This window comes from Bison bison, unplaced genomic scaffold (assembly GCF_000754665.1).
Source record: "Bison bison bison isolate TAMUID 2011002044 unplaced genomic scaffold, Bison_UMD1.0 scf7180017864119, whole genome shotgun sequence".
Taxonomy (NCBI): Eukaryota; Metazoa; Chordata; class Mammalia; order Artiodactyla; family Bovidae; genus Bison; species Bison bison.
Genome location: NW_011494691.1, coordinates 1,504,677 through 1,520,261, shown reverse-complemented (window position 1 = coordinate 1,520,261; position 15,585 = coordinate 1,504,677). Strand labels below are relative to the sequence as shown.

The 15,585-nt window shown below is 41.0% G+C and overlaps 1 protein-coding gene across 4 annotated transcripts in view; it reads left to right on the top strand.

Annotated features, from left to right (window-relative positions):
- Positions 1-15,585, top strand: part of ACPP (acid phosphatase, prostate) — a 51,955-nt gene that overhangs the window by 27,151 nt on the left and 9,219 nt on the right. The window contains exons 8-10 of one of the 4 annotated variants that reach the window (XM_010839581.1): positions 523-605; positions 2,977-3,080; positions 7,400-7,566. In XM_010839581.1, the coding sequence (XP_010837883.1) occupies positions 523-605; positions 2,977-3,080; positions 7,400-7,566 (354 nt within the window). Of the gene's footprint in view, positions 1-495; positions 606-2,976; positions 3,081-7,399; positions 7,567-15,585 lie in introns of all 4 variants that reach the window. The other 3 variants (XM_010839580.1, XM_010839579.1, XM_010839577.1) reach the window with 3 other exon arrangements.

Below are 15,585 nucleotides of genomic sequence, written 5' to 3'. Positions count from 1 at the left end.
ATGGCTCCGAGCCTCAACTTCCTAACCTCTGAATGGGGAATAGAAGTCAGGATTCAGTAAGTAATGTATGTAAATCATGCTACTAGCACATAGCAGCGGAGTAGGCAATGGCAACCCACTCCAGGACTCTTGTCTGGCAAATCCCATGGACAGAGGAGCCTGGAAGGCTGCAGTCCATGGGGTCGCTAGGAGTTGGACACAACTGAGCGACTTCACTTTAACTTTTCACTTTCATGCATTGGAGAAGGAAATGGCAGCCCACTCTAGTGTTCTTGCCTGGAGAATCCCAGGGACGGGGGAGCCTGGTGGGCTGCCATCTCTAGGGTCACAGAGTTGGACACAACTGAAGCGACTTAGCAGCAGCACATAGCAGATGCTCCAGCAAAATGAGTTCTTGCCCTCCCTTCTTAAGTCTTGAGAATCCTGGCAGAGAGACTCTCTATACAAATGAGCAAAAAGCTTATGAACTGAAATATAAGCCCACATTTGGTTCAGCTCCATTGTTGATCTATCTTCATAAAGGTGTCCTGATCAATGAAATCCTCAATCACATGAAGAGTGCAACTCAGCCATCAAACCGCAGAAAACTCATTATGTATTCTGCAGTAAGTATTCTGTCTCCATTCAACATCTGTTCAAGTGTGTGAGCTCTCTCAGGAGGGGCCTCAACTTCTTCATCATCATTTCCTTATCAGATGTTCAAAATTTTTTAGTGAAATATATAATTCTGGGTCTCAAGGGATTTACAGTCTAATCCTTGATAGCTCAGTTGGTAAAGAATCCGCATACAATGCAGAAGACCCAGGTTTGATTCCTGGGTTGGGAAGATCCACTGGAGAAGGGATAGGCTACCCACTCCAGTATTCTGGCCTAGAGAATTCCATGGACTGTATAGTCCATGGGGTCACAAAGAGTCGGACACAACTGAGCAACTTTGACTTTTTTCACTGACAAAGTAAGCATATAAACACCCAGCATAGCAGAATAGCAATGTCACACGAGACAATGAATTAGTGCCTCAGAGAAAGGAAACATCATTTCTGTTCCAAACTAAAATTAGAGGCAAAATAACATAGGAAAAGAAGTAGAAAGGTTATAAGAAAAGCTGAGTGTACAGGACTTGGTGATGGACTGGAATGTGGGTGGAGGACAGTGGTATGGAAGTTAAGCCATGGATGAAGGTGGTGTTTCAAACGTTGATGACTGGAAGGAGGGTAGAACTATTAACAGATGTGGTCATGGTCCAGGTGAATATACTGATTAGACAATTGGATTTGAAGTGCCAGCAACATCCAAGTAGGAATCTTCAGATGGCAGAGGTGATGGAAAAAAAAGGGGGAAGGAAAGCTCCAACTTGAAGTCAGAGTTATATTTGGGTGCAGAAAGGAAAGAGAGTGAGATCTCAGAAAAGACATCCATGTTGAAGCAGCAGCCAGGAAAAGAGGAGAATTCCAGGGATGTACCGTGCACTGAAATGGGTGTCCATGGAGTCTGGGATGAGCCGGTAAACAGGACATGGAGGGCTGGGTCAGGCTCCCACCCATTTCTGCAGGACAGAGGATTTCTCAGATGTGGTCTGGCTGGTGTCATTCTGCAAGAAGATGAAAGAAGCAATTAAAGATAAAGCAGAGTTTATTATCTGGGGTTCTAAATGGTATAGAGTAGAGAAAAGTTTCATGGAGGAAACAAAGTGTAGTGCCTCTTAGAGAAAGACAGGCCTGAAATTTGTTGATAGTTTCAGGTTTTCTGGTTTCTAATTGTAACCTGTTGTATGACTTCTGGCAAGTCATAAATCTGTAACTCCTTTTTTTCCTCTAGTGAATTGGTTCTAACCCCTTTGGAGTATGTAAACACTGCCATATAGTTTAGGTAACCAAATGTTGGGCCCATTTTATAGATATGAAAATTAAGAATTTCTTAAGATTAGATAGCTAATCAATGGCAAAACTGGAATTGAAAACCAGTCTCCCATGCCTTCTGGCTATTCTAAAGTAAAACTTTAGCAATTATTTTAAGCTACACTCTCTACTTCTTTACATTTTATTCTGTATAAATGTTTGTAACCTTATATATTCTTCCCCAACTTTAAAATCACAGATGATATTAATCTATGGAAAACAAATATAATTTAGCATTAATGTATTCCAAGTTATTTTAAAATTAAATGAAAATCAATGAAACACACTAAGAGATATGTTCTACGGGGTAGGCATAGGACAAAATCAGACGACTTGACTCAGATTTACTTTCTGCCATTTTGAAGATGTATGACATAAAGTAAGCTACTTAATTCCGTCCCCTCCCCCCCCCCTTTTTTCCTTTTTGGCTGTACCACATGGCTTGTGGGATCTTAGTTCCCCAATCAGGGACTGAACTCAAGCCCTTGGCATCGAAAGTGCAGAGTTCTAACCACTGGACCACCAGGGAATTCTGCCCAAGTTACTTCATTTCTTTGGGTCTCAGTTTCTTCATCTTTTTAAAGGAAATACTTGTATGTATGTAAATCTCATTGCCTAGCACCAAGGAGATGCACAATCAAAATTCATCCTTTCCCTCTCTACTTCTTAAATCACTGGGGTTATGGGAAATTTAGTTGGATCAGAAACCACCATGGTACTCTGTAAGTGCTTGTTACACACCTGTTGCTGCTGCTGCTAAGTCGCTTCAGTCGTGTCCGACTCTGTGCGACCCCACAGATGGCAGCCCACCAGGCTCCCCCGTCCCTGGGATTCTCCAGGCAAGAACACTGGAGTGGGTTGCCATTTCCTTCTCCAATGCATGAAAGTGAAAAGTCAAAGTGAAGTCGCTCAGTCATGTCCGACTCTTAGTGACCCCATGGACTGTAGCCTACCAGGCTCCTTTGCCCATGGGATTTTCCAGGCAAAAGTACGGGAGTGGGTTGCCATTGCCTTCTCTAGTGAATGTAAATTTGAAACAGAGATAAAATAAAAAATGTTTGTTTCAAAATCTCTGTAGCATGACACTACTGTAAGTGGCCTGCAGATGGCGCTAGATGTTTACAACGGAATCCTTCCTCCCTATGCGTCCTGCCACATGATGGAATTGTACTTCCAGGATGGGTAAGTGTCTAAGCGGTGTTTCTCAAAATTAATACCACTGGAAACCAGGTATTATGATCATTAGTGTTATTATTGACTTAAGGGTTGTCTTGTCTATTTGGTTGGTTTAGTTTTCTATTTGGGGGAAGAATGGTAACCGTATCTTTGCTTAGTCATGACTCCTTTTTTCTTTATTTTCATAAAGACTTTAATTGGGAAATCACGTACAGACACAGTAGATGAAAAATTTGATAGAACCACCCCCTATCAGCGACAGAAATTATGTTTTTTAAAAAAAGATTAAGGTATTCTAAGAAGGATGTGGACATTACACTGTTCTCTTGTAAAACACAGGGTGATAGAAGATATCAAGAAAAAATCGTTTGTTGCTGGTTACAAATAATGTTCTTTCAGTTAAAGACTTCAAACATATCCATGAAACTTATGGTTATTCATATCCACCAGGTAGGATTCTTAAAGTATTCCTCTGCATAGTGTCCACTACTTTGCAATCTGGTGTGGCCCTCCAGCTGACCAAGGCTTGGCTAAAGCCCACTAGAAAGCCCACAGTCAGAGAGACCAATGTCCTAGTTTACCCAGAACTGGAGGGGTTCCCAGAACATATAAGTTTCATTGTTAAAACCGGTAAAGCCCTGGGCAAACCAGAAAGAGTTGGCCACCTAGCCAAGGTCATAGCAAAAATTTGTGTCTGCTGTGACACTGGCATTCTTGTTGGGAAAAAGAGACCTCATGGATATTGTTGATGGAATAATCACAGTGCAAGAACTGAATTAGAGCAGGGGCTCATGAGTTTTATTTCAGGGTTAGCTGGGGAGGTGCATTTTGCTCTCCCCTCAAGGCATTCACAATAGCTGCAGTCAGGACCATTTGACTGCAGTTACATAAGGCCCTGTGCTCGGAAGAGCCTATGCTTGGTTTAACAGTTCAGTGTTGCCATTTTGGCAAATTTGGTAGTCCTGGCTGTAGGTTTCTGGCTACCTGAATTTGTAGAATAGGAAAGTAGCAACATAGAGGCCCATTCGCAACCAAAATCTTCACTGCTTACAAAGAAAGTGAGTTCTGCAGCTAGGGAAAAAGTATGTTCATTCTTTGTTGAACTTCTAACTGGGTGCCAAGCATAAAGAGAGAACTAAAATGTGGTCTTAGCAAGCTTTGCTCTCAAATACCTAGAGTCAGAATGGAGAGATGATGCCCATAACCTGGAGAAAATCCAAACAGGGCCAAAAATGGGAATGCAAAGACATGGACATCAAGTGCTCTGTCAATTAAAAAGCCCTGCAAAAGACTTCCTCTCTGAAGACTGGCTACAGGCACAGAGTTAATAAATCCAGTGCACATTCCAGGATCAACTCTAGGAATAGGCACTGTCACATTGGGATATGACAAAAGAAACTACCCACTTTTCTTGGCCTCTCCTCCCTGGTTTCTGCACCCAGTAGTCCTGAGCTCGTGTTTATTTAGGGTGCTGCAGCATTTTGTCTCACTGAATAGCTTGAATAAATTCACGTTATGAATCAGGTTTGGGGCATTTTTTATCTGAGAGATGCTTACCTATAGAGAAAAAAGTAACCAAGGGTCACTCACAGGTGAGAAGTCAAATTTGTTGTTATATTGGGATTTTTTAACACTCTAGAGGAGTATCAGAAGTTAAACATGCTTACTTTTAAATTAAGAGCAAGGAGAATCCAAGTTAGCAAATACAGGTATAAAGTATATACCTGCAAATTAGGTGATCCTGAGTGTAAGGTGATCCCACTTTATCCATATTAGAAAATAAAGAGAAAAATAAAATTTTTAGATTTTTATTTACATTAAACAGACAAACTTTTAAGGCTGTAGATAAGGTAGCTAAATATATTCTAAAAATATTCTATTTTTTGGTTAAGTACATAAACTTAAAATCATATATAAAATAATTCACTAAGTTAAAAAATAGTGCTTCTTCTCACTTTTGTATTTTACGAAATACTTTTATTCAAACTCTCTGTATGCACCTTAACTTGTATCTTACCACTCAAGCCAATTTTAAGTCTCCTAAAAATATTTTCCAAATATATTAATTATAAGGGTAATTTTGGCTGCTGCACAAATGAACCTCAAATCTCAGAGGCTTAACTCAATGAAGATTTCTTTCTCATTCATCTAACAGTCCAATGTAGATGTTACTGGCCAACAGGAAGTGACTCATCCTTGGTGTGATTCACACGTGGTGATTTGTGAACTGGGGGCTTCCATCTTTTGGACCTACGGTTTTCAAAAGTGCCGTCCTCATCTGCAGAGAGCATGTAGAAAAGAATCAGAGGGTGAAGAAGGCAAACTGCTTATCAAACACCTCAGCCCAGAAGGAAAATATGTCAGTTCTACTCGCTAAAATTAGTCACTTGGTCCCTCTTAAGTGCAGGGGAGTCTGGGAAGTGTATTCACTTCTCAGCTGCAACCTTATTTGATGGAAAGAAAATCATGAATTTTGATGAACTATTAGTCCTCTTTGCCATATTACCATGAGATAAAGGGTACTGTCACTGAAAAATTTATACAAGATATATGTACTCATTCATATAATATTAGAGGAGTTTTTAGGAACATATAAGTGAATATTTGTAATTACTACTTTTTGTATGGCTTCTTGGGCTTCCCAGGTGGTACTAGTGGTTAAGAGCCCACCTGCCAGAGCAGGAGACATAAGAGACGCAGGTTTGATCCCTGGTTCGGGAAGATCCCCTGGAGGAAGGCATAGCAGCCCACTCCAGTATTCTTGCCTGGAGAATCCCTGTGGACAGAGAAGCCTGGCAGGCTACAATCCATAGGGTCTCAAAGTGTTGGACATGACTGAAGTGACTTAGCACACATATGGTTTCTTAAAGTGATGTTTTTCAGAAGACTTGCTCGTAACAACATCCAAAAGTTGCAGTTCTGTGATTACTATCCCAAAAAGGATCTTCTCTCCTGTCTCTTTGGCAGGTGACTTCTACAGGGATCCTGTACTAGCTTTACAAGGTTGGTTTGGGACAGTGGTCCTTCCTTAAGCAATATATTGTTTTATGAAATAAAGTAGTGGGAGAGCCCGCCCCAACATCAGCAGAAGTAAGGACTTAAGTATACACTCACCCTCTCTTTCAGAGGTATCATTTTTATGTCTTGCTGTATATTCAAGTACATTTGTTGTTGTTGTTGTTCATTCGATAAGTCATGTCTAACTCTTTGTGACCCCATGGACTGTAGCACACCAGGCCTCCCTGTCCCTCCCCCCAGAGATTGCCCAAGTTCATGTCCATTGAATTGGTGGTGCCATCCAACCATCTCATCCTCTGTAACCCTCTTTTCCTTCTGCCTTCAATCTTTCCCAGCATGAGGGTCTTTTCCAATTAGTCAGTTCTTCACATCAGGTGGCCAAAGTATTGGAGCTTCAGCTTCAGCACCAGTCCTTCCAATGAATATTCAGGGTTGATTTCCTTTAGGATTGATCTGTTTGATGTCCATTCAGTCCAAGGGACTCTCGAGTCTTCTCCAGCACCATAGTTCAAAAGCATCAATTCTTTGGCGTTCTGCCTTACATGACTACTGGAAAGGCTATAGCTTTGACTGTATGGTCCTTTGATGGCAAAGTGACGTCTTTGCTTTTTAATATACTGTCTAGGTTTGTCATAGCTTTCCTTCCAAGAAGTAGTCGTCTTCTAATTACATGGCTGCAGTCACCATCCACGGTGATTTTAGAGCCCAAGAAGAGAAAATCTTTCACTGCTCCCACTTTTTCTCCTTCTATTTGCCATGAAGTGATGGGACCAGATGTCATGCTGCTAGTTTTTCTTATATATATTATTCAGTTTCATGTTTCTGGCCTGGTTAAGGACAGGGAAGATACATTCATTCAGCGGGAAGACTGAAAGAAATACTGAGAGAGAAAAAAGGAGAAAAGGACAGAGCAAATCAGAAGCATGAAAGGGACAGAATAGGAGAAAGAAACCCCAACATCCCACCTGTGCCCTACTTCTTACCTGAAGGTTCACCAAATCACCCCCAAGTCCCTCAACCATTGTGTCTCAGCTCCTTCTCTAACTCAGCATCCCAGGTCCCACCTCACATGCCCCTGGTCATCTAACAAACCAGCTTTCCCATTTCCACCCTCCCAATCAGGCCCACCTGCCCCAATCTCCCTCTTTCCACAGCTAAACTGGCTAATACCTACTCATTCCCCTAAATTCTTCCACTAGTCCTTCAACTGACATGGTACAGACCAGGTAGAAAGAATTTCAATGGCAGGTCAACAGCACAGATCTAACAGAGTTCTTCCCTCTATTCCCTCCACCTTTCTCCACCAGAGAATACTTCGTAGAGATGTACTATCGGAATGAGACACGATATGAACCACATCCCCTCACGCTACCTGGCTGCACCCCCAGCTGCCCTTTGGCGAAGTTTGTTGAGCTGGTTGCCCCCGTTATCTCCCAAGACTGGTCCATGGAGTGTGCCATAAGAAACCATAAAGGTACTGAGGACATTATCAATTAGGGTGAATGCAGAGCTCTGCAGAGAAGGCAGAACATCTTTTTTCCAGATGGATGGTGCTTTGAGACTATAAACTGGCTTCACCCCCATCTTTGAGGGAAATAGGGTTTGGGTGATAATTGTATGTTTCAGAGATCTCAACTTCAGGAAACTCCTATTTCTTCACTGGGCTCTGCCTCTACCTGCCATAAACCTTGTCAACCTATATAAACCGAGGAAGCAGTAATCAAGCAGAAAACATTTACTTGGGATCAAAGAATTGGAATTCAGGAAACAAGCATCAGACTGATCTTGGAGAAACAGTAGTGAACAGTCCTGAAGAGAAATCAACTTTAGTTCTCTGCCCAGGAATTGAACCTCGGTAGCCTGGATGAAAACCAGGAATCCTAACCACTAGACCAACAGGGACTAGAGGCAACGGGTGAAATTCCCAGGCTCTTCCCCTCCTTTGAAAGCAAGAATGTTTCAAGGAGGCAAAAATTTAAAAAACAGGTACAAAGTTTATTAGCACAACCAATGGGAGAGCACACAGAGAAGTAGTTTATATAAGTGAGAAGCTAGGCAGAAATACGGAGAAGGCAATGACACCCCACTCCAGTACTCTTGCCTGGAAAATCCCATGGGCAGAGGAGCCTGGTAGGCTGCAGTCCATGGGGTCGCTAAGAGTTGGACATGGCTGAGCGACTTCCCTTTCACTTTTCACTTTCATGCATTGGAGAAGGAAATGGCAACCCACTCCAGTGTTCTTGCCTGGAGAATCCCAGGGACGGCAGAGCCTGGTGGGCTGCCATCTATGGGGTCCACAGAGTCGGACACGACTGAAGTGACTTAGCAGCAGCAGGCAGAAATACACACCCACAGGGAAAGGGTGTGGGAGTCCTCTATAATGAGGAGGAGCACAGTAAAGAGGTGATTTAAATCCCTTATATAAGACAGGTCTTCTGGGTCTTTGTTTACCTTTGGCCAATTATGTTGGGTTTCTTTTTCACACCTGACCAGTCCTAGGACTCTTCCCAAGATGCATGTGCAACTTTCTACTAAGATGAATCCCACTGCAGAAGCCTGTGAGGATATGTCCAAACTTTTTATGGTGTGGTACCCTTCCTTTTTTGACCCCCAAGGAGCCTTCATAAGCATGTGCTGACATGGAAATTTTCCTTGACCTCAGGAGTGGCCATCTTATATCTTTATGTCAGCAGAGCTCAGCTTCTGCCACTAGCTTTGTCCTTGGAGTGTTTAGGTGAGACTAAAGCTTCAATTTTATTCCATTTGACATACACCAGCTGTCCAGTCCAGGGGTGCCAGAGTCCAGTTCCAGCAGCCAGGGAATCAACCTGAAGAGATGGGTGGTGTCGGCGAGAAATGACGCAGCCTCTCAATTTTCTTGGACTGTGTAACTCTATTTCAAGCTTAAGATTCTTTTTATACTTTAACAAAAGCATTAGGTCAGAGGTTTGACATGATTTCAATTTCCCCTCACCCAAATTTATTGTCTCCATAAATCATTGTTGTCCTTCAAGCACAGTTTCTGCTTCAGCAGTTCTCTCAGAATAGTATTTACTTTAACTCGTGATTACATTGTAACTCGTGCTGAAGTCTGGGCTGCATACCACAAACCTCAGCTCATTTCTTATCTTTCTAAGTCCTGTTTGCCCCTAGTATCCTAAGCTTACTATTTCTTAAAAATGGCTTCTAGCTATTAATATCTCTAAAGTTCCCAATCTCTATAAGCTATAGTAGAATATGCTAACATTACAACATTCCTTAAATCTTTAGCTTCTAGCTATTTTAATTATTCCTAAGCCCTAAATTCAGCAAACTCCTTTGCCATAAACACTTTCCTCACAAATAGGCTTCAGATAGCAATCCCTCCCATGGCCTCAAGCTGCGGTCTATGTGCTCACCCTGGAACACTCTTTTGCAAAAGTCCTTGAACAAATGTCAATGATTAACTTTATGAATTATTCTCTGAGCACAGCTGCAGAAGGCTTTGTGCCTTCTCATGCTCCTCTCAAGAACAATAAGCACCTTAATATTCTTTTCAGTCAACTCAGCTGAGGAGAGGAAAAAACAAGTCAGAATCACAAGGCCTAACTCCTTCATCCCGGGTCTGTGCCTGCAGGACAAAGAGGGGGAGTTGGGGACGTGCCTCCATTTTGTCAGTAATGCCTAACGCGGCTCCCGACACAGGGGCCCATCTATCTCCTACCTCAAAACTGGAACAGTTAGGAATGTAAGAATGTTCTGCATACCTCCTGGGGGGAGAAGGGGGAAACTTACTGGAATGTTGAAAGTATAGGTGTAATATTTGTTCTGACGATAAGAGGAATTTGTAAGGCTTTAATTCTGGTATCTTCAGAAAACCTGAGCAAACTCTCAGGTCCTGCAGAAACCACTTACTATAATAGAAGAAATCATATTCAAGTAACACTCTTTAGAGTCCTGTAGATTTGCAACGTGCAGATGCAACACATCTAGAAAACACTATGCTACTTTACCAGCACAAATACAGATGAAACAGGTTCTAGAGATGGTTTCAACTGGATGCCAGAGTCTAGAGTTAAAGCCATTCTCTCTCCTAGTTGGTCATGGGTTGACTGACTGACACAAGACATCAATTGGTGTGTTTATTTGTATTATTTCTTTTCCAAGTAAATATTTGGCCTTGGGGCCATCATTCAAATATCCTTTCTCCTTCATGCATGTAAGCCAAATGTAAAATAATGAGTAAAGTCATTTTAGGAAATTCAAAAGCATTACTTTTGAAATGGTGTCTTTAAAAATTGTGTGTGTGTTTACTTAGAATAAAATTCCTAAGGAACAGATTTTAGAGGCTCTATTTTTGTTTTATGGTTTAATTTTAATGTAACGAGAAGGAAAATGTTAATATAAAGTAAAGTGACTTGGCTGGTTTAAATTAATGTTCTAAATTGAAAGTGTATTTAGTTTGGACTTTGCTACTTCAGATAAAGCCTAAACTGATGGGTGGCTCTGCTTCATCTATCTAAGATGGAACTGGCTAAGGAAACAACCTGGGAAAATTTACAATGTAGTAGAGAAGTAGAGAAATGCTTATTATACAGAACAGCAAAGGTTATGCCTAAAGACTCCAAGAGTTGCTATGGGAACAACCCTGGATTTGGAGGGAAGGAGGCTGAAAGGAGTGCCAGGGAGGGCTCCCTACAAAGGTTGAGAGCATATGGAATCAGTTTGGATGGAGGTTTCTTCTACTGATGTGGTATAAGGGCTAAAAAAGCCCTTATCAAACGTACTAGTTGCTTTAAGTTGGAAAGGACAGTGGAGTTACTTTATTGAGGGTCCAAACAGATTGCCATAGGTTTCCTTCAAGTGGCCAATTTTAATGAGATAAAATGTCATCCCCACAAGAGCAAGGATTTTTATTTGTGGTATTTTCTCATGTATTGGTCCTCAGCAACCAGAAGTGACTGTGCTTGACATGAATTGCTATGCTATGCTAAGTCACTTCAGTCGTTTCCGACTCTGTGCGACCCCATAGACGGCAGCCCACCAGGCTCCCCCGTCCCTGGGATTCTCCAGGCAAGAACACTGGAGTGGATTGCCATTTCCTTCTCCAATGCATGAAAGTGAAAAGTCAAAGTGAAGTCGCTCAGTCATGTCCGACTCTTAGCGACCCCATGGACTGCAGCCTAACAGGCTCCTCCGTCCATGGGATTTTTCCAAGCAAGAATACTGGAGTGGGGTGCCATTGCCTTCTCTGTGACATGAATTAGTACTCAATAAATATTTGCCCATGAATATATAAGTTAGTTACCTTTCTTCCCTGAACCTACTCTTTCTATCTTGACTGGCAGCAATACCTAGTACCCTGGGAGTTATCAGATTATCTCTCTTCATTTCCCACAACTGTCACCTCTTCTTATCAAATCTACCTACAGTATGTCTGTAGAATTCTTTTCCTTAAAACAAAAACATCAGCAAACCCATACCCAAGTAGAGTGAAACACAGTTAAGCAGCAAAACATGTTAATAAAAAGAAAATGTAGGGATTGGTGTGCTGGAGTTAGCTCACACAGATCTGAAGAGTGGAAAGTTATATGTCTCACTTTCCCACTTTGAGTTCAGTGACTTCACTCTGGCTATTTGAAATTGGTCATGGTGTCATGTGGGACACAGAAGTCAATGTTTACTGCAATTTGGAGTTTTGTTTTGGGTTTTTTTTTTTTTTTTTTAATCCAGTTTAGCAGAACACCACTGGTTTTAAGTCATAAAAAGTTTGTTACATGAGGTGGTCTCCAACAAAGTGAATTCAATATTTGAACTGCTTTAAGGAAAAAGGATTCAATTTGTTCTATATGGTCTCAAAGAGTGATGTGAGGGGCAGCAGGTAAATATTTCAGGAAGATAGTGTTCAATGTTGGGAAATCTCTGGGACAGAAAGTGTCCATTGGGGTGGGTGCCCACTTGGAAGGTTGTAGGGGTTGAATGACTCTTTACAAGGACCTTCAAATTTAGCAAATAAAAGTACAGGATACCTAGATAAATTTGATAAATAGCCCTAACTACTAAATTCTTATCATTTATTAAAAAAAAAAAAAGCTAAATTCAAAGACATTAACAGTACCCTGATAAATCCAGTAGAGGAAGCAGTACAAAACCATCAATAGGACATACATTGTGTGTACAAAATGCCTGACAAGCCTACTCATTAGAGTATTTCCATCTATGAAATTCTATTTATTCCTATGAGTAATGTTTTCACTAGTGCTAGTAGACCTAATTAACTTCATTGTCATATCAACTGTATTAATCAGAGCCTTTTCTGGGAAACTCATTATAAGTCTAAGTTCCATACTATGTTACTTAAAAATAATAAAAATTTTTTTGAAAATGCTTAATTCCAAAATCTTACTAATACACTTGGACTCTCCTTACTAGCACTCTCCCAACCCCACCTCAACCTCCAACTCCAGTTATCTGATAAGAAAGAGATTTACTGGTAGGAAGTTTTAGTTTCCCCTCATAAGCTTTGTCAAGTTGAGAATCCGTAGCACATAGACACATCCCCAAGATTCAGTCATGAGTCTCTTTCAGGCAGGATCCATACCTTAATCTTCCTTGAACCTTCAGTCAGTAAGCAACGTCTAGAACCTGGTGCTTTTAATCAACAATTGCTAATTGAATAAATGTTCCATCTTCCATACCTAGCCTGATTTCCATATGTCTGGGCCTAGTTGTTCAATAAAAGGGGGAGAGAAGCTATGAATGAGCCTCGAATGTAACTGCACTGTAAACACTCATTGACTATATATTCATATATTTATACCACTGTGTCTGTGTCTTTAGCCTCTGTTTCCAGCATAGTCACCTTGGCATTCTCCTGTTCCCCCACTGCCATTTAGAGTCCTTGTTCAATGATATGCCTTCCAGCACCCCTCCTCCCCCAGAGATGAGACTGTGTGATTACTATACCTTTTCTCATCCTCTTCATCATCATCAGTTTCTTAAAACATGTCTTATCATTCATTAATGACATTGGGAACGTGCTTTGGTAAACCCCAGCTCACTCATCACTCCACTCCTGTCCTCAATCTAGGCAATTCTGACAGTCATAAAAATGGCCCTACCCACACCCTTCCCACCTCACCAATACACACCCCTAGGTCAAACCAAGCACACAGTTTCTGCATTCTGATTTGCTGAATGGAGCTGAATGAAACCAACTGTCACCATTTCAAACTATGAACGTTGACATTTCTAGTCCAAACTCAGCTGTATCTTTCAATGCTACATGATAAATGTATTCATCCTTACTGGACTCTTTTCCTATTTTCTACAGGAAGGTCTTATTGATTTTATCCAACTTCTAATTCCATCTTTGTTTCTCTAATTTTCATGAGATGTCCTAAGAATAACAAAATAATCCACTGAAAACTCTCTTATGTTCTCCGGTCACTGCCTCAAAATATCTCAGTAGCTTTAACCTGCCTTTCCTACTGTTCTTCAGGAAAACATGTTCCTCCTTGAGCAACCTAACTCCTCTCCTCAAATACATGATCTCACTCCTACAGTCCCCTTGGACCTCCATGAAACTCTTAGCTTCATTTTCTTCCTCTGCTCTGGCTCTGTCCCCTTTTCTATTAAGAGCACCATCAAGGGCCTGCTCCATATCACTCTCTTCAATCCCAATTTTCTCAAACTAATAATTTCCACCTATTACTCTATTTCCTTTACTCCCTCTCACTCCTGAACTATTTTGTAAAATTATATTAGTCTTCCTTCATTTCTTTGTTGAAAGTCGTTCATACCTAATTCATGACTGTAGTTCAGATCATAAACTCCTTATTGCAAAATTCAGAGTTATATTTAAGAAAGCAAGGGAAACACTAGACATTCAGATATGACCTAAATCAAATTCCTTATGATTATACAGAGGAAATGACAAATAGATTCAAGGAATTATATCTGATACATTGCCTGAAGAAATATGAACATAGATTTGTGACACTGTACAGGAGACAGTGATCAAGGCCATCCTCAAGAAAAAGTAATGCAAACAGGCAAAATGGTTGTCTGAGGAGGCCTTACAAATAGCTGAGAAAAGAAGATACGCCAAAGGCAAAGGAGAAAAGGAAAGATATACCCATCTGAATGCTGAGTTCCAAAGAATAGCAAGGAGAGATAAGAAAGCCTTCCTTAGTGGTCAATGAAAAGAATTAGAGGGAAACAAAAGAATGAGAAAGACTAGAGATCTCTTCAAGAAAGTTAGAGATACCAAGGGAAAATTTCATGCAAAGATGGGCACAATAAAGGACAGAAACTATATGGACCTAGCAGAAGCAGAAATATTAAGAAGAGGTGGCAAGAATACACAGAAGAACAGTACAAAAAAGAGCTTCACGACCCAGATAACATGAAAGTTTTATCACTCACCTAGAGCCAGACATTCTGGAATAGGAAGTCAAGTGGGCCTTAGGAAGAATCACTACAAAGCTAGTGGAGGTGATGGAATTCTGGCTGAGTTATTTCAAGTCCTAAAAGATGATGCTGTACGTGCTACACTCAATATGCCAGCAAATTGGGAAAACTCAGCAGTGGCCATAGGACTGGAAAAGGTCAGTTTTCATTCCAATCCCAAACAAAGGCAATGCCAAAGAATGTTCAAACTACCACACAACTGCACTCATCTCACACGCTAGCAAAGTAATGCTCAAAATTCTCCAAGCCCGGCTTCAACAGTATGAATCAAGAACTTCCAGATGTTCAAGCAGAAAAGAAAAGGCAGAGGAACTGGAGATCAAATTGCTAACATCTGTTGGATCATAGAAGAAGCAAGAGAGTTCCAGAAAAACATCTGCTTCTGCTTTATTGACTATGCCAAAGCCTTTGACTGTGTGGATCACAACAAGCTGTGGAAAATTCTTTAAGACATGGGAATACCATACCACCTGACCTGTCTCCTGAGAAATCTGTATGCAGGTCAAAAAGCAACAGTTAGAACTGGACATGGAACAACAGACTGGTTCCAAATAGGAAAAGGTGTACGTCAAGGCTGTATATTGTCACCCTGCTTATTTAACTTATATACAGAGTACATCATGCAAGATGCTGGGTTGGATGAAGCTGGAATCAAGATTGCCAGGAGAAATATCAATAACCTCAGATACACAGATGACACCACCCTTATGGCAGAAAGCAAAGAACTAAAGATCTTCTTGATGAAAGTGAAAGAGGAAAGTGAAAAAGAAGGCTTAAAACTCAGCATTCACAAAACTAAGATCATGGCATCTGGTCCCATCACTTCATGGCAAAGAGACAGGGAAACAATGGAAACAGTGGGAGACTTTATTTTCTTGGGCTCCAAAATCACTTCAGATGGTGAGTGCAGCCATGAAATTAAAAGATGCTTGCTCCTTGGAAGAAAAGTTATGACCAACCTGACAGCATATTAAAAAGCAGAGACATTACTTTGCCAAAAAAGGTCCGTCTAGTCAAAGCTATGGTTTTTCCAGTAGTTATG